The sequence below is a fragment of the Hyperolius riggenbachi genome, chromosome 5 (genome assembly GCF_040937935.1).
Source record: "Hyperolius riggenbachi isolate aHypRig1 chromosome 5, aHypRig1.pri, whole genome shotgun sequence".
Lineage (NCBI taxonomy): Eukaryota > Metazoa > Chordata > Amphibia > Anura > Hyperoliidae > Hyperolius > Hyperolius riggenbachi.
Genome location: NC_090650.1, coordinates 141,971,761 through 141,996,626, shown reverse-complemented (window position 1 = coordinate 141,996,626; position 24,866 = coordinate 141,971,761). Strand labels below are relative to the sequence as shown.

Genomic DNA, 24,866 nt, shown 5'->3' with positions numbered 1-24,866 from the left:
AGATTGTCAATTTATTAATATACACATCCTAGCAATTTTGTCAGAGTTTCCAATCAGTTTTATCATAATTGGGGAAAGATTGAACATACGTGTGTGGTACATTGGTCATATTTTTGAAATGTTACAATCAGTCAGAAAAATTGATTGCAATTCTTAAATTGAACAGATATTTAAAAAATTGTATGGTGTGTGGCCACCTTTAGTAACGGTAAAATTGCTGTCTGTTTTACCACAGAATAGTGCATCAGACCCAATGTATCTTGCCTCTCTTGAAGCACAAAATAAACTCTCCCAGAGTCGGGGGTTGAACCGGTCCTGCAAAGATTGTTCTGCCATATTTAGCAGCTTGATCTGCACTGGACCAATGCCACATGTTGTCTCAACTGTCCTTGCTAAATGTTCTCCAAAATGGCCTTTTTAGAACTGAGAACAGCTACTGCAAATATGGCTCTCATAAAATGCTTTTTTTTTTTTCCTTAAAGAATACAGGGAAACTGTGTTATCATAACTGAAACGCTGATACCAGAACATGATGAATATTCCAAGCATGGAACAGATGTTTGGCAGCCATAAAGCTCCAGAGTATGGAATCGGCCTATGCAGGGCTACTGCTAAATATTATCATTTTGCTTTCCGCTTATGTTGAGTACTTTGACCTGGAATATTAAATATTTTGACCTCAAATGATGAAATTGTTGTCAGCAAACCATGAAAACATGAACAATTAGGGCTCAAGCTAGAAAATACTATGCTAGTAAAATATGTACTGAAAATCATTGGCAATAACAAATAACTGCATCTTAAACTGCTGACTATTAGCTATTGGTGACTATTGGCTCCTTCTGGCCCCATGCCTCCTTCTGTCTCCCTGTGCCTCCCTCTGTCCCCCTGGGTGCCTTCTTCAGTCCCCCTGTGCCTCCTTCTGTCCTCCTGTGCCTCCTTGGTGAAGCGAGTGAAGTGTGATCCGGTGTTAGTCGAGGAGCAGAAATGCAGCCATCAAACCAACAAACATTGATTCCAGTGATATCTTTAATGACTAACTGTACATGGTTTATTGCAAGCTTTCAAAACGTTAAGTTTCTTATTCAGGCATTATACAGAACTGTATCAGAACCTACAGCATGCAGACATCAAACCTGTTGGTTGGATGTCTGCATTTCTGTGCCTCTTTTTGTTCCCCGTATGTGCCTCATTCTGTCCCCCATTGTGCCTCCTTCTGACCATCTTGTGCCTCCTTCTGTACCCATGCCTCCTTCTGTCCCTCTTTGCGACACCCATCCCTCAGGCCTCCTCCTATCCCCCCTCTGTCCCCATGCCTCTTTCTGTCCCCTTATGCCTCCTTCTGTCCCCTTGTACTTCCTCTGCCACCCTGGGCATCCCACTGTGCTTATGCTCCTTCTGTCCCCCGTTCCTCTCTGTCCCCCTGTGCCTCCTTATGTCCCATTGTGCCACTATCTGTCCCTGTCCACCTCCTGCAAGCCCAGTGTGTAAAAAATGAGTATAGGGCAGCAGAAACTGTATTAACCACTTCACCACTGAGGGGTTTTACCCCCTGACCACCAGAGCAATTTTCACCTTTCAGCGCTCCTTCCATTCATTCGTCTATAACTTTATTATTACTTATCCCAATGAAATGAACTATTTCTTGTTTTTTTCGCCACCAATTAGGCTTTCTTTAGGTGGGACATTATGCCAAGAATTATTTTATTCTAAATGTGTTTTAATGGGGAAATAGGAAAAAATGTGGGAAAAAATTATTATTTTTCAGTTTTCGGCCATTATAGTTTTTAAATAAAGCATGCTACTGTAATTAAAACCCATGAAATGTATTAACCCATTTGTCCCGGTTATAAAACCATTTAAATTATGTCCCCATCACAATGTTTGGCGACAATATTTTATTTGGAAATAAAGGTGCATTTTTTTCAGTTTTGCATCCATCCCTAATTACAAGTCCGCAGTTTATAAAGTAACAGTGTTATACCCTCTTGACATAAATATTTAAAAAGTTCAGTCCCTAAGGTAACTATTTATGTTTTTTTTTTAATTGTATTTTTTTTTTTTATTACAAAAAAAAAATTTGGGGAGTGTGGGAGGTAATGAGTTAATTTATCGTGTAAATGTAATGTTTGTATATGTAAAATGCTTTTAGGGTGTAGATTACTATTTGGCCACAAGATGGCCACAGAGTGTTTGTTTACATGCGACCTGTAAGCGTCCGGAAGGACGCTTACAGGAAGCAGTAGGAGGCTGGGAGACTCACAATGATCTCGCTGTTTCTGAAAGAAGCAGCAGATCATTGCGGGGGCTTAGATCAACGAACGGGAATGGATTTTCCCGTTCATTGATCTCGGGCGAGCGGGCGGCGGCGTGCACGAGCGGCGGGTGCGCGCGCACAAGCGGCGGGAGCGCGGACAGCGGCGGTAGCGCGGAAGGTACGGATTTCTCCGTCCCTGGTTTTTTAGGAGGGAAAAAAGGGGCGGAGAAATCCGTACGCGTGGGGGTAAAGTGGTTAAGCATCCACCTTATACACCACATGGTTCATATTGTTTAGTGTGTGTGTGCTTTTTTTTTTTTGGGGGGGGGGGGACAGGACTTCTTGCCTGGAGTAACAAAAAGGCTAGAAACGCCCCTGAGGCTAAGACTGAGTTTGAATTTGACATATAAATTGGTGGAGAGGATTTGTTGTCATGTCAGATGAACTGCTCCCAATCAGATGCAATGTTAATCTTCACTACTGGAGCAATCAGAGCATTTTTTTATTCTTTAATAACACATGTATTTGCAATGGTAATCATTCTAATGTAAGATATTGTTCTTTATACAGCAAACACGGCTTTCTGTTAGAAATAGAATTACCGGGATATACTGTAATTATCCTTTTTCTTTCACAGACACATTTTCGGTAAAATAAAGATACTGAAGAAATGTTCTGTATTACATAGCCTTTAGGGCCTTTTTACACTAAGTCCATTGCATCACAGTGGACAATATAAACTATTCCTGATTCCTGATAATTGTATCTCAAAACAATGCAATGATATTCCTATGGGGCTGTCACATCTGGTGTGGTGCAACAGGCTCCAAAACAGTAATGCACAGCATTGTGTGCGTTAACAGGGCAATGCATGCATTTCCAGTGGAGTCAGGCATACTTTCATTATATTGTATGCCTCGTGTGGTCATACCATGCAGTACCTCCATTACATTATGCAACCAGACCATTAGAAGGGCATATACCAACCATACTATAAGGAATAGTCAGCATATCAATTGGCATCTGAGAGCAAGCTGCCTTCTTCTCACCACCCCAAGTACAAATTCACCAGGGTTGGTGAGAATCGTGCAGTGGCAATACCACTTTTCAGGCCACAAGCCACAAGACTATGCCTCGATAGTAGGGGTGGACACTTGCAGAGGAAGCTCCTAAAGCATGAGGTTTACTTGATATTTAAATTAAGTACTATGGAACCTGCAAATTTTTAACTACAGGTGGGATCCCAACACGAGACTTCTTTTGCTACCTGGTAATGCCACTGCATGTCAAGCGTGACAGGTGTATTAGAAAACGTTGCCATTTGGCTGCATGTAACTGCAGCCAACAGGTGATTGTGGAAAGTAGCCTGGGGGCTTAAAGTGGACATGAATTCTTGCACAGGACTGAAGAAATACATAGAGAAATGCACCCTGTATGTATTTAGAGAGCTTAGCCTGTTTAATTTCCCCTCATTTGTGTCTAATCACAAGTTGTAATCTGATCTCTCCTCTGTGTCACATGACATAAGGCCTTTTGAAAGCGCAGGAGGTTAACAATATATCTGCTTCCATGAATCAGGAAGTAGAAACGGTGAAGATTTATTTAAGGATTTGTATCTGGTATAACAAAGAAATGTTTTTTTTGTTTAAAGGTCATTATGCTGTTGTGTATCTTCTAAAGCAAAGTGGACGCTCGGAGTTCAGGTTCGCTTTAAAGCCAGGCAACATTCCTAAGCCTTTGACCCTAAACCCATCTAAATGGGAGTTAATGGACGGTTATAGACCACTATTTCTTCAGACTGTAGGAAGTACACAGCTGGGTTCATGACTATCGGCACATATCACAAATTCCTTTCCTCAGGGTGGACAGTAACCACTTTAATTATTTTTAGTAGCAAAGTGGTTTAGGCAGATACTTACTCTTTATGTCCCATAAAATATCTTGCTCTGGAGGAGCTGCAAATAAGAGATAGAGGCGAGTTGTGTCAATGCCATATTTCGCCACCATTTCCTCTGGGTCCACACCATTGTGCTTGGATTTGCTCATCTTCTCCCATGTTACCTGTATCTTTTCTCCAGAACCAGGGTATATAGGTTCAGCCCCTTTGAACACATAAAAATAGGAGGAAAAGTACGGTCACATATTGTTAAGGCAACTAGAAAATCAGTTTATAAACTTCATCATCTGGACTCACAGAAGCAAATTTATAGGTAAATTAAAACATTTTTACTAATAGAAAAAATGTTATTCTGTATCTCGATATCAGCCTGATTTGGTTAGATCTTCCTTAAGCTGGCCACTAACGGTCCAATTTCTAGCGAAAAATCGTTCGAGCGATCAGAAATTTTGATCGGACGAAAAATCGTTCATTACACCATCAACTAACCAATCATTGCTTTCTATCTATCACGACCACCAAGAAAATCCAAATTTTCGTTCGACGAAAATTCATTCGGGCGACATTTTTTTCACTCGTTCATAATCGATGGTGTCCACCAATGGAGATTATTTACAACCAATCCGATCAGAATTTCTGGGCGCTCGAACGATTTTTCGCTAAAAAGTGGACCGTTAGTGGCCAGCTTAACGATCAGAACATGCTGGCAGTTTTATATTTTGGTATGTCCACTAAAAACCAAATTGTCATCCCTGAAAAAATGAATATTTTTGTTGCGGATTTACAGTTAATAATAAATTACCTGGTTATAATCTATATCTTGAAAGGATGATGTTAGAATAACGAAACAAACAGACATTGGTGTCCACTTTAATGCGTACATATAGTGTTCCTTTTGGCATATTTCTGTAATGTAGCAATTTACATTTTGACCTTTCTAGAACTAAGAGCTTGGCATTCAAAACAGATGGTGGAATTCTTAACATCTTTAAGGAAAACTCTGTTCATTGGTATAGTTTGCGTCTTCTTGTAGGCATTTTATACAAATCAAATCAGAAGGATACTAATATAAGAGAGGTTGTATGGATAGAAAAATAGCAGTCATATTGTCCTAAAGGAAGGGTGCCACTAGTCTGAACCAGGGTTGCCAACTCATCCCTTTAAAGAGAAAGTGTGTTTAAAGAATGTTATCTGCATACAGAGGCTGGATCTGCCTATACAGCCCAGCCTCTGTTGCTATCCCAAACCCCACTAAGGTCCCCCTGCACTCTGCAATCCCTCATAAATCACAGCCATGCTGTGAGGCTGTGTTTAAATCTGTAGTATCAGTCTCAGCTGCTCCCCCGCCTCCTGCATAGCTCCGGTCCCTGCCCTAGTCCCTTCCCTCCAATCAGCAGGGAGGGAAGGGATGCAGGCGGGGACTGGAGTTCTGCAGGAGGCGGGGAGAGCAGCAGACTGACACTATAGAGATAAACACAGCCAGCTCTGACAAGCTGTTTGTCAGCAGGGTGGCTGTGATTTATGAGGGATTGCAGAGTGCAGGGGGACCTTAGGGGGGTTTGGGATAGCAACAGAGGCTGGGCTGTATAGGCAGATCCAGCCTCTGTATGCAGATAATATTCTTCAAACCCACCTCGGGTTCTCTTTAAATACTGACAAATCTAAGTTATAAAGGTTCTGGGGCTTCTCACACATAATCAGTGCCTAAACTGCCTCTAACTAGCCACAAAACATGTATAATTCATAAGTGTCCGTATTTAAAGGGATGAGTTGGCAACACTGGTCTGAACCCCTGTGGGAGAGATGCCCCCTGTTTTTCTTGTGTAAGATCAGGGCTGTTGAGTTAAGGAAATAATACTGGTTTATTCAAAATTTCTACTGAGAATGATTAATAATGTTTGAGTTTGATTCCCATGCCTACATTGTGTTCAATAATTATCTTTGTATATTGAAAATGTTACGCAATAGTTTGTATTGATAACCATTTGCAAACACTTTTTTGTATGTGTTATATATTTGCATCAATAAAAATTATTTTCAGAAAAAACAACAACTCTGTTTAGTGATTTAGTACAAAAGGCTGCCATTACCTGTGCAAATGTATAAAGATAATCAAGCAATTCAATCAATTCTTACAGTCGGTTCAAAACCTTGAAATGGATCAATTGTGAATGCCGATTATCCAATTAAGGTTCAATCCTAAAATACAATCCGACCACAATCAACTAAAAAAATTGTGTAGCACCAGTTCACAAAACATGGATCTGATGATCAATAACACTATTGTTACTAGTCAATCTGGCACATTAACGACTGACCTTCCTGAACAATTTGGTTAAATTTTCTGATCAAAATGTTTAATCATTTGTATAGAATCGGACTGTTAATGGCTACCTTTAAACTTAAATATAACAATAATACACATGGAATTTCCTTTGATCTGTATAGTAACCAAAGTGTCCAAGTAGCATAAAATAGCAAGTGTACTGTACACAACAGCAGTATAAAGCTAAAGAGTCCAATCATGACTATCTGGCAAATTTTAGCTATTAGACATAAAAGACCCAGAGATCAAGAGAGTCTGTGCTACTCACATCAACCAAACATTTCAGATACTGGGATATTGTACAGTTCACCAAAAAAAGGAAAACAAAGAAAACTATTAATTGGCGATGAAAATGTAACAGAACAGTGGGAGCTTTCTGATGTGAATAATGTGCTGCCTTCAGTAACATCGAAGACTGTTGAAATAAAAATCCCCAGAAAATTACTACTCTATTCTGTCTGACAGAACTGTAATAGAAGATGAAATGTACCTACAAATGTGGTGCAAAAAATGTGAACAATGTTCTGGCGTGATATTAGTAAAGACTGCCTGCTTGATGATAATTGGAAAAGTTTGCATGTCTTCACATGCCTCTGACTTCATGTTCACTTTAAAGGACAACTGAAGTGAGAGGGATATGGAGGCTGCCATATTTATTTCCTTTACCAGCAATACCAGTTGCATGGCTATTGTGTTGATCCTCTGCCTCTAATACTTTTAGCCAAAGGCCCTGAACAAGTATGCAGCATATCAGATGTTTCTGACATTATTTGTTTTTATATAAGATTATTTGCATGCTTGTTTCTGGTGCTATTCAGACACTACTGCAGCCAAATAGACCAGCAGGGCTGCCAGACAACTGGAATTATTTAAAAGGAAATAGATATGGCAGCCTCCATATCCCTCACATTACAGTTGTCCTTTAAATGCAAGTACTGACACAGTATATGCTACCTGTAAGCCTAAGAATCTGGCAGCTTCATGTCAGCTCTTTCACCTCGGATCAGGTTATCTAAGCACCCAGCAGGTCATTTGGGTGGCCGATTCACCTAGTAGCTGATAGGCTATTACATAGTATTTAATTGATGTAGTGTAAGCAATCGGCTACAACTATCAGCTGTTTAGGCACCTGTGGTTAGAGTTAGGCATTAGGTGTGGTGGGGGTTAAAGTTAGGCACCTGCAGCGGGAATTAGGCATTAGGTGTGTGGGGGGGGGGTGGGAGGGGAGGGTTAGGCACATCGATTGAAGAGATAAGGTTACGAAAGGAGCTGGGTAGTGCATAGTTAAATATTGGTAATTTAAGTTACCAATATTTTACTGTTCAGGGGCACCACCCGGACCCCAATTGATGCTGTGGTGCCTCAGTACGAACTCCTTCCATCTTACGGTTACTTTCTAAACACACTGGGTTCCACTCTAACTAATAGTATCTGTAAAAAGGAACAATGCAAAAGAACACACTCATGGCTAAGATAAACCAAACGGCCGGTTGTGGAATATTCTCACCTTTGAGAGATGCTGGTAACCAGTACAGGTGTTCCAGCTGTCAGGCTTTTGTCCCACTTGCCACGGACTGGGATTCTCAGGCAAAAACGGTTGTCTCCAAACTTCAGGTCCTTGAGGCTACTGGGCTCATCCTACTACCTGTCCAAACCACAAGCAGCTCGAACACACTGTAAGCACTCCGTAGGTGGGTTGACTGCTGTGGTAGTGAAGCTGTTGAATTTCTACACACTGGGAATACGCCTACGCCACAAAGCAAGTCTGCACACTGCAGCTATGTGTGGTAGGGTGGTGACAAAAACATTTCTGGTGGGTTAGAGTTCAGTAATAACACGGTGACCATCGTGTGTGTCAGAAAAGGACCCATGGAGTGCTCACAGGGGGACATTTATCAAGCGTGTCAAAGACAATATCTCGGTAGGTTTGTAGAAATTAATGCAGAACTGTATAAAACATCTTAAAAAATTGCTAGATAGTGCAGTTTCCTTCTTAAACTGTTCTTAAATAGGAGGAGTTAGGAAGGTTTCTCAGACAGCATGTGAGGGAAATGGCTGTTGCTGAGGTAACCAATACATCTGCTGTATTCATACAGAAAAGAGAAGTTGTAATAGCATAAATATAACATTTACGGTAGATTATTTTAGGTTATTGACAAGATGTAATGTAAATAAATAAATATATAATTTAAATGTATTAGAGCTAGAAAAAAAAAATAAGCTTAGGAATCAATGTCCAGCATTGGAAGGATTAAGCACAGAACAGCTTCACATGATTCAGCAGGGAGGGAGGACCATTTCACAAATCATGTCTAGTCTACACTGCACCATCTGTAGAAGTGCTATTAAGCATTTCTTAATCTGCGTCAGTTTAGGAATGGATTGCACATTTTTTTTAATCTGTAGTGCAGTTCTAGAAATTCCCGCTAAACTGACGCTATTAAGTAGGATTTAAACATTTTAATATTATAATGCAGAACGGTTCCCCCAGCTGGTTAGAACTGTTTAAGAAGAAAAAAACTATGTGTAATGCTTTGATAAATCTGGCCCACAGTGTGTTAGAGCTACACATGGTTTGGACAGGTAGTAGGATGAGACCAAAGGTTAAGGCCCGGTTCACACTTGCGGTGGCCCTCCGGAATCGCCGTGCCGGAGCCGCACCGCTTGCAGAACGGACGGAACGGACGCACGGCATAGCAATGAAAGCCTATGCGTCCGTTCACATGCGTCCGTTCTGCCGAACCGGAGCCGGACCGGATCCGGGCCGGATCCGGACTCCGGCCTCCGTTTCAACATGCGCTATTTTTTCATCCGGCTCCTCCGGCAGCCGTATCCGGGGCGGAGCCGGACTGCACCATCCGGCCAATACACACCAATGGGAACCGGAGAGCGCACAACACACTGGCTGAGAAATCCGGATGTTCTACCCCACTTCCTATGGGGATTGTTGCGGCGATATTGGATGGGGACACATGGGCAAGCATTTTGGAGTGGAGCAGCACAGCTGGATCCGGATCCGGAGATGTTGGCAGCATGTCGGAGGTGGAGGTGAGTGCAAACAGCAGAGGGCCTGATTCCACAGGTCCCCCTTCTGCTGACCTCCCAGACCCCAACATTTTTTTTGTTTTTAACGTAACTTTTGCCAAACGGATCCGGATCGCATCCTGATGGACACCTGATGCAACCTGACCGGATCCGGATCGGATCCGGATCAGAACCGTACGGTTCCGATCCGGATCCGGTCCGGATCCGATCAGGTCATCCGGTCCGTTTGGCAAACAACCGCTAATGTGAACCGGGCCTTAGAGGGAACAGTTTGTGCCTGAGAAGCCCAGTTCCCCAGCAAGTGGAACAAAAAGCCTGACAGCTGGAACACCTGTACAGGTTACCAGCATCTCCCAAAGGTGATAATATTCCATGGCTGGCCAGCCATTTTGTTTATCTTAGCCATGAGTGCGCTCTTTTGCTTTGTTCCTGTTTACAGATTCTACCAGCCTCCTCAAGGTCGACCCTAATAGAGCAGCACCACTGGGAATTATGCCTGATTTCTGTTTCCAAATTTTTGTTGCCACAATTACCACTAAGATCCACTTCATCCCTCTTGAGATATCTCCCTGAAGATTCAAGCTTATATGTTTGACCTTTGATGAGACCTTGTACCAGGAGTTTCTTGAATGGTTCTCTGTAACAAGAACAAAGGGATATTAAGAAAGCAATAAAACACTCAGTAAATATAAAAGCTATGCACAGGCAGATATCTCAAACATACTAGTCACATACAGCAAATTCCTGGTAGTTGATTTTTAATAAGTACTGCATTCCCTGACCTAAACATATTTTTCACTTATCTTCTTTTACAGAAAGGATATTCATGAAAATGTTATTCTCTTTGGACACATCTGCGGTGAGACAGCATAATATATTATTTATTCTGCAACCTAATGAACGCTTAATATTTCCCCAAAATACATCATTTGGAAGAGTACATAAATTCATGAAAAGGTTATGTCATGGTGAAAAAAAAGTCTAATCATGAAGGCAGAAAAGACATCAAAGAGATAGAAGAAAACAAAAAATAAAATAAAAATCAGCACCACCATTGGAGCCTCAACTGTTTGCTAGTCTCAGCTGGTATTTTTATTTTTATTTGAAATCACTTTTTCTTATTGGTATAAATTGTTTGTTTTCTAATTTATGTCACTGTGAGTGGCCCAGTTGTTGCCCCTTACTTATTTATCTATTCCAGTTATGGAATGTAAATTGAATACTAAAGGCCTGTCTCCACTCAGTTTTTCTGTGTGTCAGTTTTTCTACATGGGTTGTCTGACAGTTTTGCATTTTGTTCAATTGTTTTTCTGCATGTGAAAAATGCATTGATGTGGGAAATAGCCCATTGATTAACATGGGGCGCAATTTTCCTGTTCAGAAAATGCACAGAAAAACTGATAGGTGGAGACAGGCCCTAAGGGGCACTTCCCCTACTACCAGATTTTTTTTTTATTGCATTTGCTTTTTATTCCAGAGATAAATGAAAATATTGTTTACTTGTCAACCTCTTTAATAAATATCAGATTTAGCCAGGAAAAAAATCAAATCAGTAGAACATTTTCAATTGTGTTAAATGATCAGAATTACATCACAATCTAGGACCGCACATACTTCATGTACAGGAATGCAGCTTGTTACAGTTTACATTAAGATTTTTTTAATCATACAGATTCAAGAAAACTGCAGAAAAATGTCAAGAGCAATCCAAGCAACTAGCTAGGGACTTTAATATCCTGACAGCTACAGAAAGCTAACAGCTGCTATACGAGTGGATACCAGTGGAAAAAACAGTTGGTTTTAATAGATGAATCGCAGGCTAGTTTGTGAATTAAATATAAGGAAGCCATGAGATAAAGAGATAAAGAGAAGTACTGCTTTAATATTTCCATAAACATCTGCCAAATTATGTGTTTCCTGGGCAGCAAATTTGCCCATTATTTACAAAACAAAAAGTGATTTGGTACAGGTTCCGAGTGCCAGCTATTAAATACTTCAAATAGGATGACGAAAGAGCTCCCAGCATTCATATATAATGAGTTTTGCTCTTACCCAGAGCACGTATTACAATAGCAATACTAGAAAGAGGTTGCTTGCAATCATGTCCCAATTAACATACAGAATACTTGCTAAATCGTTTCTTGGGCAATTCAAATCAACTGATAATATTTTAAAAATTCAGTGTGGAACCTTTTTAAATGTTAAAACACATTACAATAATATGCACAAAAGATGTGTTCCCTTTCATTCAACCATACCTTTCATCTTAGGAAATACTCAGCACATAGTTGCTACTTGAATTTCATATAAAGAGTAAGACTACAATTTATTTATTTTTTTGTTATTTATATATTATAATTTTCTGTAAACCTCGGCTATGCTGCCTCCCTACAACACGCTCTGTGACATGCAGCAAGCACACAACTGAGCTGAATGACAAACACTGCAACATACACATAATCTAAAGTAGGGCAAAGCTTACTGCTGATGCATGAAAAAAATATGAATCAAATAAAGAAAGAAAGAAAGAAAGAAAGTAGCCCATCATACGTTTAAAGTTCTGCTTTACAAAATGAAACTACCATATTTTCAACATACGGGCATTATTCAGTAAACCTGAGGGTTTTTTTCTTTCTGCAGTGATTGTGATTAATGGTACAATTCCAATTGTATGTATAGTTCTAGCAGAATGCAAATGCCTTGGGATCTTCCTTTGAAACCTGGCCATCCCAGCAGATTTTTCACAGAATCACTTTTGTTCTCCAGGGAAGCCAGTGTTTATGTTGAATTAACAAGAACAAAAGGTTTCCCTTCACAGGCAGATCACAGTTAAAGGTGCTCATACACTCGTCAGATTGGCAGCAGAGAGATAAGAAATGCATCTGATGATCTATCTGATGCGTTTTTAGAACATTTTTTACCAGGATAGAATTCCAATAGATTTCAGTTTGAAATCTATTGAAATTCGATCTGATGGCATTTTTTGCCATCATTAAGGCCAATGAAAACTGATAAGCAATCTCATCAGATCGACCTAAATTTTCCACCCTGCCAGTTCGATGGAAATCCATCGAAATCGGCCATCGATCGGTCGATTGGCCAACCGATTTGCAATCGATCGATCGGGATCGATCGGTCGGCCAGAAAATCGGCTGAGTGTATGGGCCCCTTAAGTGTGAACATGCTATCTGAAAAGATACCAGTTGGTGACACCAGCAGAAGCAAGCTTTCCTCTCAGCATGACTGAGATCTGCTGGCTCCACTGGGAGCAGATTGAAAATAAGTGTAGTATAATTTTTGTACCTTGTAAAGGATGCCATACATATGATAGGTATCGAAATTATATTATTTTGTTAGTCAGGATCCGCTGGGTATTTTAATATAAAATTTATGCCGCTGATATACCCAGCCACTGAGTTATTCAGCTGCTCAGTACCAGAACATCTTACACCACCCATGTTGTCTACTATATTTTGATGTCTATTTCTTGAGGATTATGAATATGTGATTATTAATGTGCGAGAAGAGTGAGCTGAAATATGGAAATGTCATATTTTGTTGGGCTTAAGCTTCCCGCCCAAAAAGAGAGAGTGGCAGTGGCAGACCCTGAGATCCCGCCTGAAAAGCTAGATCATTGAAAAGGACCAGGCTGGAACTTCACCCCAGTTCTCCCATTTTCCATCTGACCGGAACCAGCTGGAGATACCTTGACGCTGGGTTCCTGGTTTCCTTCAATCTAGAACAAAGGACTTTAACTTGTTTTCACCAAGGAACTTATTTCATCTGAACTTAAGTATTCGTTTATTTCTTTTCATTTTTATTTTACACTGGGTTACTGTTCTCTTTAATCGTTATTTTTAATTATGTTTCTGTATATATTAATTATTTATATTGCATTTAAAATAAAAGACTTTAAGTCATTTATTTTCTCAGCTGCACCCTACTATTTAGTCAACCAGAACAAATCCTAGGTTTTGGAAGAGATGCTACCGAGAACTGTATTGCTATAGCCAGAATAGTGTGTATTCTAATCGTTTTATTCACAGGTTTTACAATCATTGCGAGCAGGTCCTCAGTCCTCCTACAGAGGTGGTGGCAGCTTTGTACCCTGAAACAGTGGGTAGCTTGTGTTACTGTAGCTCGCAAGTTCCCTTCTAGCCTGTCTGCTGCCAAATTCCAGCTGTTTCAGCTCATCGATTGTGTCTACCAGGTTGGAGGGTTTGTCGGTTGAAATAAATTGGAAGGTATTGAGCGGTCCGGCCACTAGGGGGCCTGTGATAGGGTGTTTTTGTATCTTACCAATAAAATATCTTTTTAGCCTACAGCAAGCAAAACGCTAATAAAAATAAGATGTCCTAATTCAAAGCAGAATTAATGTAGCAACACACAAACTAAAGAAAATACCTGATTTTACTGTAATTTGCTAAAAAAAAAACAAAAAAAAACATTTGTACAGAAATACTAAAAGTTTTTCTTTTATACTGATCGAATTTTGTTTTTAGCAATGTAAGTTGATCAGGACTGGCTGATTCTTATGATCAACTTTCCTATCTCAAATTTTTTATTACATTTTTTATATTTTCACCACCATACATTATAGCAAATCAAGCAAATAGTGGGCACAAATGCATAGCATTATGCTCTCGGTATGAAAATATACATGCGAAATGGGAGCAAATGGGCTGTTCTAATCACACAATGCTTAAAATGGCTCTTCTGAAAAAATAAAGGCTAATCTTTGAGACAGGAACCAACATTTTGATAGAATCTGGCTTCATTGGATCCAGGCAACTTCCACCCAGGGTGTCCAGAATGCTATTTATAACTTCTAACTTTAAATAGCTAAAAGCAGACTACATCTAACCTTGAGCCCCTATGTGTCGCAGTGTGAGCAGTATAATTAACTAATTTGATAATATGTCACTTTTTCCATATTTAAATAATTATTTTTTTTCATGTTAAATTGTTTTATCTCATTTACTTATAAAATCATTGGGTGTTACTACTTGGCTGGATAGTGTAATGGTTAAGGGCTCTGCCTCTGACATGGGAGACCAGGGTTCGAATCTCGTCTCTGTCTGTTCAGTAAGCCAGCACCTATTCAGTAGGATACCTTAGGCAAGTCTCCCTAACACTGCTACTGCCTATAGAGCGCGCCCTAGTGGCTGCAGCTCTGGCGCTTTGAGTCCACCAGGAGAAAAGCGCTATTATTATTATTATTATTATTATTTAGTATTTATATAGCGCCGACATATTACGCAGCGCTATATAAGTGTTTGTCTTTGTCTAGTTTAAGCTGACGGGTATCATTTAGAAATCATACTGGTTTTGATTCATTTATTTTGAACAATGCTTTGACCTGCACATTTTATCTACCTGTGTCACTGAAGAATTCAGCATCTATATCTGCTATCTCCTCTGTATCTCCTTAATGCTTGTACATGATCTTGTAGTTACCTAATAAAAAAGATTTTGAAACTAAAATTGCTCTTCTGATCATTGTTCTTGTGGCCACTGCCCACTACTGCAGCAGTTCTATGCTCTCAATGCTGTTTAAGAGAAAAAATACCTGGCAAATAACCAGGTAAGATAGAAAAAAAAAGAAGAACAAAGAATGAAAAAGAAAGGAGAGAAAGAAGAAAATAAAGTGACACCGAGCCCCGAGGACGCCCACATGTCCCCCAAAGCCCACATCCCCAGACCATTCTTTTCGGATCAACTTTTATAATTGAATGGTGTAGATTTGAATTTCTTGGTGTACAGATGCCAAGCAATTTTTTTCAGAATTTACAATCATTTTTTTTTCATAATTGGGGAAACATTTAAGATATGTATGTGATACATTGGTCAGATTTTTCAAATTATATAATCAGAAAAATTAATTGTAACTTTCGAATGCAAAATATAAAAATATTAAAAATTGTTAACAGAGCCGGATTAACCAGTTCAGCCTTCAGTCGTTTTCACTTTATGCATCCGAGCAATGTTCACCTCCCATTCATTAGCCTATACCTTTATCACTACTTATCACAATGAACTGATCCATAGCTTGTTTTTTCCACCACCAATTAGGCTTTCTTTGGGGGGTACATTTTGCTAAGAGCCACTTTACTGTAAATGCATTTTAACAGGAAGAATAAGAAAAAAAACGGAAAAAAAATCATTATTTCTCAGTTTTCAGCCATTATAGTTTTAAAAGAATACATTCCTTCATAATTAAAACTCACGTATTGTATTTGCCCATCTGTCCCGGTTATTACACCGTTTAAATTATGTCCCTATTAGGGATGGTCGGAAATGCCAATTTCCGATTCCGCGGTAATTCCGCATTCCGCCATTGCCAAATACCGATTCCGCTTTCCGCTACCAATTTCCGCATTCCAATGCGGAATTTCCGCCGGAAATCGCGGAAATTCCGCCCGACTTTAACATCGATTTTCTCAAAGACTATAAGGTCTTTTTGAAAACTTTTTTTTGCATCTTGTTCAGAAGATCTGTTTAATAAACCCTGAAAATTTGGTGTTTCTAGGACGTACGGGGGCTTTGCTATTAACCGTTAAAGTCGGCGGATTTTTCCTGTAGAGTAAATGCAGAAAATAGGCAGAAGCAGATTTTCAGCATTTTACATTACAGTAAAAATCTGCCGACTTTAGCGGTTAATAGCAAAGCCCTAGTAAGTCCTAGAAACACCAAATTTTCAGGGGTTATTAAACTGAATCTTGTGAAGACCTTATAGTTTTTGAGAAAATCAATGTTAAAGTCGGGCGGAATTTCCGCGATTTCCGGCGGAAATTTCCGCGATTTCCGCAGGAAATCCGCCTAACGCAGTTGAATTACCAATTTCCGCATTCCGATGCGGAAATGCAATTTCCGATCGGAATTTCGGAAATTGCATTTCCGCGGAATCCGAATGAGCATCCCTAGTGTTTGTTTGGGGTAAATATATGTGCATTTTTTTTTCTACATTTAGTTGTAGTTTTACTTTTTGGCCACAAGATGGCAGCCATAAGTTTGTTTACATGACGTCACTCTAAGCGTAACATACGCTTAGAGGGATGCATGAAGCCAGAAAAAGCGAAGCTTCCGAGAGAAGCTGTCGCATTTTCTGCGGGGGAGAGGAATCAGTGATCGGGCACCATAGACCGATTCACTGCAATTTCCGATCGGAATTTCGGAAATTGCATTTCCGCGGAATCCGAATGAGCATCCCTAGTCCCTATCACAATGAATGGCGACAATATTTTATTTGGAAATAAAGGTGCATTTTTTCCGTTTTGCATCCATCACTATTTACAAGTTTAAAAGTAAAAAAAAAATAGAACTATTTCATCTTTACATTGATATTTAAAAAGTTTAGACCTTTAGGTAAATATTTACATGTTTTTTTTTTTTTTTTAATTGTAATGTTTTGTTTTTTTATATTAAACATTTTATTTGGGTATTTTTGGGAGGGTGGACTGTAAATAGTGTTTGTTTGGGGTAAATATATGTGCATTTGTTTTTTTTACATTTAGTTGTAGTTTTACTTTTTGACCACAAGATGGCAGCCATGAGTTTGTTTACATGACGTCACTCTAAGCGTAACATACGCTTAGAGGGATGCATGAAGCCAGAAAAAGTGAAGCTTCTGAGAGAAGCTGTCGCTTTTTCTGCGGGGGAGAGGAATCAGTGATCGGGCACCATAGACCGATTCACTGATTGCCTGGCTAACGAACTGTGGGCGCGCGTGCACGCGCTCGATCGGCCGCGGGATCGCGCGGACGCGCACATGGCGTCCTGGACGTAGGTACTACGTCCAGGAGGCATAAATGGTTAAGAGCAGCGTCTCTTGTATATCTTCCCCCCTCACACATGCAGTAGCAGCAGTAGACTGTGTGTGTACTAGCCCCTGATGAGTCTGGTCTGATGACGAAATGTGTAGGGCGGAGCCAGTACGCCTGACGCAATCACGTTCGGAGGAGCGGTGGAACGCGGAAACATTGCCCAATCAAGCCTGGGGATCTCGAAGTGCCGGACACCACTACTGGAGCTTGTAAGTGGCGCGAATGGCGCGAGAAGTGCTGTTGTGAGCAATTAATTGTTAAAGTAAGTTTGCGCAATTACGTTTTTTATTGTGTTTTATTGAAGATTAAAAAAGTTTTTTATCAAGATAACTGATATGATTCACTGAAGTACTCTGGTGAAACATAATTTGAACGTGAGATACACCTGAATAGTGAGGTGGTTAAAATCTGGTGAGCCTCTCTGATTGTGGGTGACGGGTGCACGAGTGCCAACACTTGGTTCACACTACACAGAGGTTGTGTGTTACGTATCCCTGACAGAATTACGCAATGTGCAGTTTGTTTGCTTTATAGGTTGGCCAAACACAGACTGAAGAGTGAGAGCGCAATGGACCGAAGGAAGCCATAAAGCCATCTCATAGGCACAGATCTGTAATCACTTGCTGTACCTTCCCCTCTTTTCTGTGCTACACTTATGATAGCACCACACTAAAGCTTTAGTTCTGCAGAATGGTGCACAAACACCAGAGAATGAAAAAGCAGCGTTCTGGACGCTGGTTGGGGAAAGATACAGTACAGTCACAAGTGTTATTCATTGAGACCCCTGAACTGCCAATGATTATGTATCAAACATCCCACCCAATACAGGCCCCCTGCTCCTACCAGGCCTTAGACAACTGCCTTTGTTGCCTTGTGGGAAATCTGGCCCTGTAAATGTGTGGCCAATTTTACAGCCTGGCAAGACATACAATAAAAACCCATCTCCCACCCCTTTGTTGCCAATATAGTTACCCTGTGTACATTTTTCTCTAAGTAATGCCATATGTGTAAAAATCAAAATGAACACAGAGGTCACAGTGTTGGGGCAGCTACTGCATTTATAAATCATACCCTGTTAAGCTGTACAGTGAAAAAAAGCTGTCTGCCTTTTTTGGGTGAATCAGTGCACCTGCCACATCAGTAATCCAGATGTGAGCCCTGCTTTTCAAACAACAATCCAATATATCAGCACACCATTGTTTTAATAATTCACGCTCTTTTATTGAGCCATTATATCCACAAAGATAACCACACATGAGATCAGCATCGCTTCAGAGAGCAACACATGTTCCGTGCATTGATACCACCTGCGCTACAAGCAGTGCACAAGTGTAGATGGAGTTCAATTAATCAAATGTTGTACTGTGAGGTTAAAGGGAACCTAAAATGAGAAGGATATGGATTTTTCCATTTAAAATAATACCAGTTGCCCGACTCTCCTGCTGATCCTGTGTTGCTAATACTTTTATCCACAGCCCATCAACAAGCATGCAGATCAGGTGCTCTGACTGAAGTCAGACTGGATTAGCTACATGCTTGTTTCAGGTGTGTGATTCAGCCAATACTGCCAGGCAACTGGTATTGTTTAAAAGGAAACATCCATATCCCTCTCAGTTTAGGTTCCCTTTAAAGTTGCATCCCATCTCTGATAAAGACATTTGCAGTTGCTTTCCATCTGGTGATGTGACTTTCCTTTATCCTGTGGTAAGGAAATAAATATCCTCACAGTGAATTTTACTGTCATGTTTGCCAACAGTTACCGTCAATCCCAACCTGCTAGAGGCAATAGTATTACTTTGCTGCTCCCATCTCATGGCACTAACAGCAAGTGCATTCACAGCGTCTCATGAGCAGATACATTGTGCCCCACACAATGTCCATTGACTTGTTTACATTACGCACCTTTGTGCATCTGGTCCGCCACCCATCAGGTCCACTTCTGTTGCTGTAACTGCCACTCGGGTCCACTGCAGGGGCAAATACTGCTATACAGATCAAAGCCTTGGAAGAAGCATAATAGAGCCTCCCCACTGTATTGCAACAGAATCCTCCCTCCCATTGCTTGCCCTCTGCAGTGAACCCAAGTGGTGGCAGCGGTGGTGGACCCAAATGCAGAAGATGACAGAATACAGAAGGTGACCGAAATGAGTAGAAAATAGTGCAGGAAAGTATGCAGCAGACAGACTGTCTGTTCTCATAGGCTTCCATTGATTTCTTTGACATTTGCTACATTAACAGTCCATCTCCATGCCCCAAATGATCACGTACAGCACAGATTTAAGTTCGGCTGGGTTTACGTAACGCCTGTTGCGTTGTCCGTTGACTTACAGTGTACATTGCTGTGCATCTGTTACACTGCCAACACAATACAGTTCCACCACCACCTCTGTTGCTGCCACCGCTGCTTGGGTCCACTGGAGGGAATTAGCACTGCTGCACAGATCGGAGCCCTGGCAGAAGCATTATGGGGCTCCCTGCTAAATCGCAACAGCAGTGAATACATCACTCAAGGAACTAATGAGAATCCTATCTGGGAGGGGAGTATTCCCATTGTTCTGTTCATCCAATGGGGAGCCCCATGATGCTTCTGCCTGGGTTCCAAGCTGTGTAGCAGCATTTGTGGACCCAAGCAGCAGTGGTGGACCCAAAAGGCAGAAGATGACAAAAGACAGGGGAGGAGAGAAGAGTGCAGGAAAGTATGCAGCAAACACCCCAGTGAGAATGGATACTGTCTCATAGGCTGCAATTGATTCCGTTGGCGTCAGATGCATCGACGATCCGTCTCCATGTCCAAAATTATCTCATTCAGACAACCTTCAGTTTCAAACAGACATATGTGACCTGAACCTATTGCCTTGCATAGGATTTGTTCCAATGTCCATTGATCTGCTTAGGTTCACTATGATAAATGGAACAATTTTTGTACCAGTTTTAACCCAGCCTTCCGCTCATCGTAACTGAAAAAATTGATCCACTTCAAACAGACATACAAACATGGATCCTATTTCCTTGCATAGGATCCATTCATAAATTCCATTGATCTGCCCAGTTCTGCTATGATGAATGGAGCATTTTTTCATGCCAGTGTGAACCCAATCCTAATCAATTTCAGAGCTCAGTGACCCTTTGGAAGTATACAGAGATATCTCAGGAATACAAACACTTGGATTTACACAGGAGGAGAAAAGAAATGTACCAGTAAACATTTATTTATAACGCCTTCACTTTGTTTCTACCAAGTGTTCAATTTGTCGTATTTTTTCTTCTAACAATTTCATCTTTTAGAAATGGGCCTTTGTTTTGCACCTGTCATAACCTTTAAACTGTTATTGTATACATCAGCCGATATTTACTCTTAATCGACAAATGATCTGATCAAAAGGAAAAAAGGCTACAGTTTGGGTAGAGCTAGAGAAAAGCAAGTCAAAACAGGGAGAGAGCAAAAGTACATGCCGGGAGAGCATGTCAAAAGGAATATCTATAATTGGAGGGATATCTTCCTTACAAGGAAATTGATATGCACTACACAGCAGTAACAATTTACAGAACACTAGAGGAGAGAGATATTTGTGGAGGAATGCTGAGAATTCTGTTTTACAATCTTTGGAGTTGCTGTGGATATTCAGTATAAATGCAATAGACAGACTAGCATTATTTGAGGAATATCTGCATTATGTGATCATAGAACAGGATTAGCAATGCCATTTATTGAAATCCTAGCGGTATCAGAAGTGTGCGCTAGGAATGAGCATGAAAATGATTGGGAGTGAATTATCCTGCCAGTTGATATGAAATGACTGAAGAAATTATTGGTTTTTCAGATGTTAAATAATGGAGTGTAGAGATAAATGATTGCTCCTGCGTTCACAAGTGAACTTTGTGTGGCGACCCAGTTCAAATATTTACTGATTGTGATATCAAACATCAATCACCCAAAACACTGGCTGCAGATACCCTCATATGTGCTAGCCCCAAGTGGTGTTAAAATGCCTAAAAATGTGCTTTGATCAGTAATATCTTTGCATGAAAACACATCCCCTCTATAGTTTATAGTCAAATGTAAGTTCAGGCTAGCACACCAGCTTCCAGTTGCAAACAATCCTGTTGTATTGCTTCATCAGCACATACACAAAGGCTTTGTTTGCACTGTCTGAAGAAGGGGACCCGCTGCAGCCCCGAAACAATTGTTACGTGTATGTGCTGATAAAGCAATAAAACAGGATTGTTTGCAACTGGAAGCTGGTGTGCTAGCCTGAAATTACATTTGACTGTCTATGTGAATTGGTGCTTGGGCTTAGCACCTACAGCAGGCATGGGCAAACTTGGCCCTCCAGCTGTTAAGAAACTACAAGTCCCACAATGCATTTGCCTTTATGAGGCATGAATGTGGCTGTCAGACTCCTGCAATGCATTGTGGGACTTATAGCTTCTTAACAGCTGGAGGGCCAAGTTTGCCCATGCCTGACCTACAGGCTATGCACACACCCCTTGGACAAGGTATGCCACTTCCATGAACTCTCTGCTCTCTATATTTTATAGTGAAATCTGGCTCCTGTCTAGCCTACACTATAAAGTCTTTTACACATGCTAGCTGGTTCTTGGAAGAGGCAACTGGCTGGGGTCATCCCCCGCAAGAGGGTAGCATGTGTGCTGTGTCTTTCTTGTAACTATAATCCTTCCGGCCAGGGTTAAAACCAGTGTCAGCATTTACACAGCTCCCACTGTTGTGTGTACGGTGTATGGATGTATATTGTAGCACCCTATGGGATTAGTATGAAGCACTATCTGTCCAAAGAGAGGCCGTTAGGATATGTGCTCCTAATCTTTTGATAGGTTAATACACTGTATGCTTGTATGTTGCATTATGCATATTATAAGGTCAGAGGGGCCTCTGTGCAATAGTGTATGCGACTATGAAATATATATATATATATATATTATTATTTTTTTTTGCAAAAGAAGACCTCAACTGCATATGCCACCTGCCAGGGGGAACAGCAGGGAGAAGCCAAAAGTAAGATAGATTGCATCCTCCGGTGAGCGGTGGCAGGGAGAAAGGCCCGTGGGAAGCTGAAAAACTGCATACATCGCTCCCCTCTGGTGAGAGGTCAGGTGGCAGGGAGAAAGACTCGGAGGTGACCGCACCATTCTGCCTAGCATTCGGCACAATTCTGCACCCGCATATGGCGGAGGGAGCACTCCGGGGGGTAAAGGCAAGGAGGCACTGGGGGTTATTCAAAGTAGAGACTCGAGTATAAGCCGAGACCCCCACTTTTGGACCACTTTTTTGGGTCTAAAAATTCGGCTTATACTCGAGTATATACGGTAAATTAAGAATCTTCACTGTCTTGTTAAGACGCAAATAATTACTACTTACAGCCACTTCTTGTTTACCCTAGTTAGGAAGTACTCTGAAGAATGGAACTCTCACCTATCACACACAACACATCTGAAAAAAACAATTGCTTATCTGTGAGTGGCAATTGCATTTGATGAAACAATGTGTTCAATTTTGAGAAACAGAGAAATCACGGGATTATTAAAAGCAGGCCCGGTTTTACATCACAGGAGCCTATAGGCACAGATGTCCTGGCACCTCAGACTTCGCTCTCCATGAACCTACAAACCGCCGCCAAACCGCACCGCAAGTGTGCTGGCTGTGTCCCAGCTGTCAATTCTACCTTATTTCCCTTGCCCATAACAGGTAGCTACAGGTTCTCCTTAACATTAGGCAGCCAGAGCGATACTCAGTATTAAATAGCTATAGGTGCTCCGACTGAAGGGAGAAGTGGTCAGCGGAATGCCGAGACTCGGGTGAGTAACCTCTTTTATACATGCATCTTGCCTGCACCACAGAAACTATTGACTAGGACCAGACATTCTGGAGACAGCGAGGAGATCTCATATGTACCTCTTTCTCCTGACATTACTGGCTCCAGGGCTAATATGCTGCAATAATAGAGAGTTACTGAATCATTCTCTACTCTGTTAACAGAATGGGTCCACAGAAATCTCCTCAGTTCCCTAATAAGTAAGCATGTCACATGACATAAGTCTGCACTCTTTACAGGATTCACTCTGATTGTCAAGTAAAGAAAAAAGAAAATAGTAAAGTGGTTGTTGCCAACGCAACAATTCTTTTTTTCATCTTTATGCTGCTATAACAGAGATTAAATATAGTCATACAGGAATGACAAATAGATATGTGTAAAAGTCTAATGATCTATTTAGAAATACTCTGTACAGCACTGTGTAATATGTCGGCGCTATATAAATACTTAAATAAATACTTTTAGAAAAGGGTCCCTTTCTTTTTGTGATGGAAGCACTTTGCATTCTCCTTTTTGGCTAATATATTCCACATTAAATACACATTATTGAGGCACAGAAAGTAAATCAGCTGGTTAGAAGGACAACAGCAGTAGCCAAGCATGCCATCGCACAGAATGACTGCATGTGGTGAGATGAAAAGTTCAGCCACAGGGAAAATCATTTCCTTCACTGCTTCTTTCAGGAAAACATTTAAAGAATTTCTCTAAATGTCATTATGTAAACTGACCAAATAATAGTTTCGATAACAATTAAGATGAAACTTCTACTGAAATTATTATTTTGAACCTAACGGTATTAAGAACTGGACACTTCAAGCAGTCATGACATGAGGAAAACAAACATCTCAATGCAATCACCCTTACCACTCCTACCATCTCTGAATTCTAACCTTCCCTGTTAATGTATGTTTAGAAGAACAAATAAGCAGTAAAACTGACATTAGAGTGAGAGGTATGTGGACTGTTCCATTGCTGACTTCCTTTAAAAATGCTACTCGACTGGTTGCCAATATTGAGCATTTATAGTGACACTAATTAAGCAAAAAAACTTATGACATAATGAATTATATGTGTAATACGGATATTTAATAGAACATTAGTAGCAAACAAAAGAGTCTCACATTTTTATTCTCAGTTATATAGCTTTTTTTATAACATTGCATCATTCTCTAATATTTGCAGTTTACACACTACACTGCATTTTAAACTACGAAACAGAGCAGAGCTAATGACCCTTTGATCTTCTCTGCAGTAAAATCTTATCTGAAATTCTCTTTCACTGTTTCATTGATGTATAAGTGCTTCAGAAAATAGCAGTATAGCTGACCACGCTGACCAAGCTCTCCGCTCAGAGAAGCTGCAGTTTCTTAACTCTTCCTGTACTGGAAGCAATATGAGACCTTTGCTACTAATGTTCTATTTCTTAGCTGTACTACACATACAATTCATTATATCATAAGTTTATTTTCACTTTAGATTCCCTTTAACCACCCTGGCGTTCTGATTAAATCGCCAGGGTGGCTGCGGGAGGGTTTTTTTTAAATAAAAAAAAAACTATTTCATGCAGCCAACTGAAAGTTGGCTGCATGAAAGCCCACTAGAGGGCGCTCCGGAGGCGATCTTCCGATCGCCTCCGGCGCCCAGAATAAACAAGGAAGGCCGCAATGAGCGGCCTTCCTTGTTTTGC

The 24,866-nt window shown here is 40.6% G+C and overlaps 1 protein-coding gene across 2 annotated transcripts in view; it reads right to left on the bottom strand.

Moving 5' to 3' along the window:
• LARS2 (leucyl-tRNA synthetase 2, mitochondrial) overlaps positions 1-24,866 on the bottom strand; it is a 320,228-nt gene that overhangs the window by 90,218 nt on the left and 205,144 nt on the right. For both annotated transcript variants that reach the window (XM_068236332.1, XM_068236333.1), the window contains exons 15-16: positions 10,059-10,162; positions 4,177-4,359 (exon numbers count right to left, since the gene is read on the bottom strand). In XM_068236332.1, the coding sequence (XP_068092433.1) occupies positions 4,177-4,359; positions 10,059-10,162 (287 nt within the window). The remainder of the gene's footprint in view (positions 1-4,176; positions 4,360-10,058; positions 10,163-24,866) is intronic.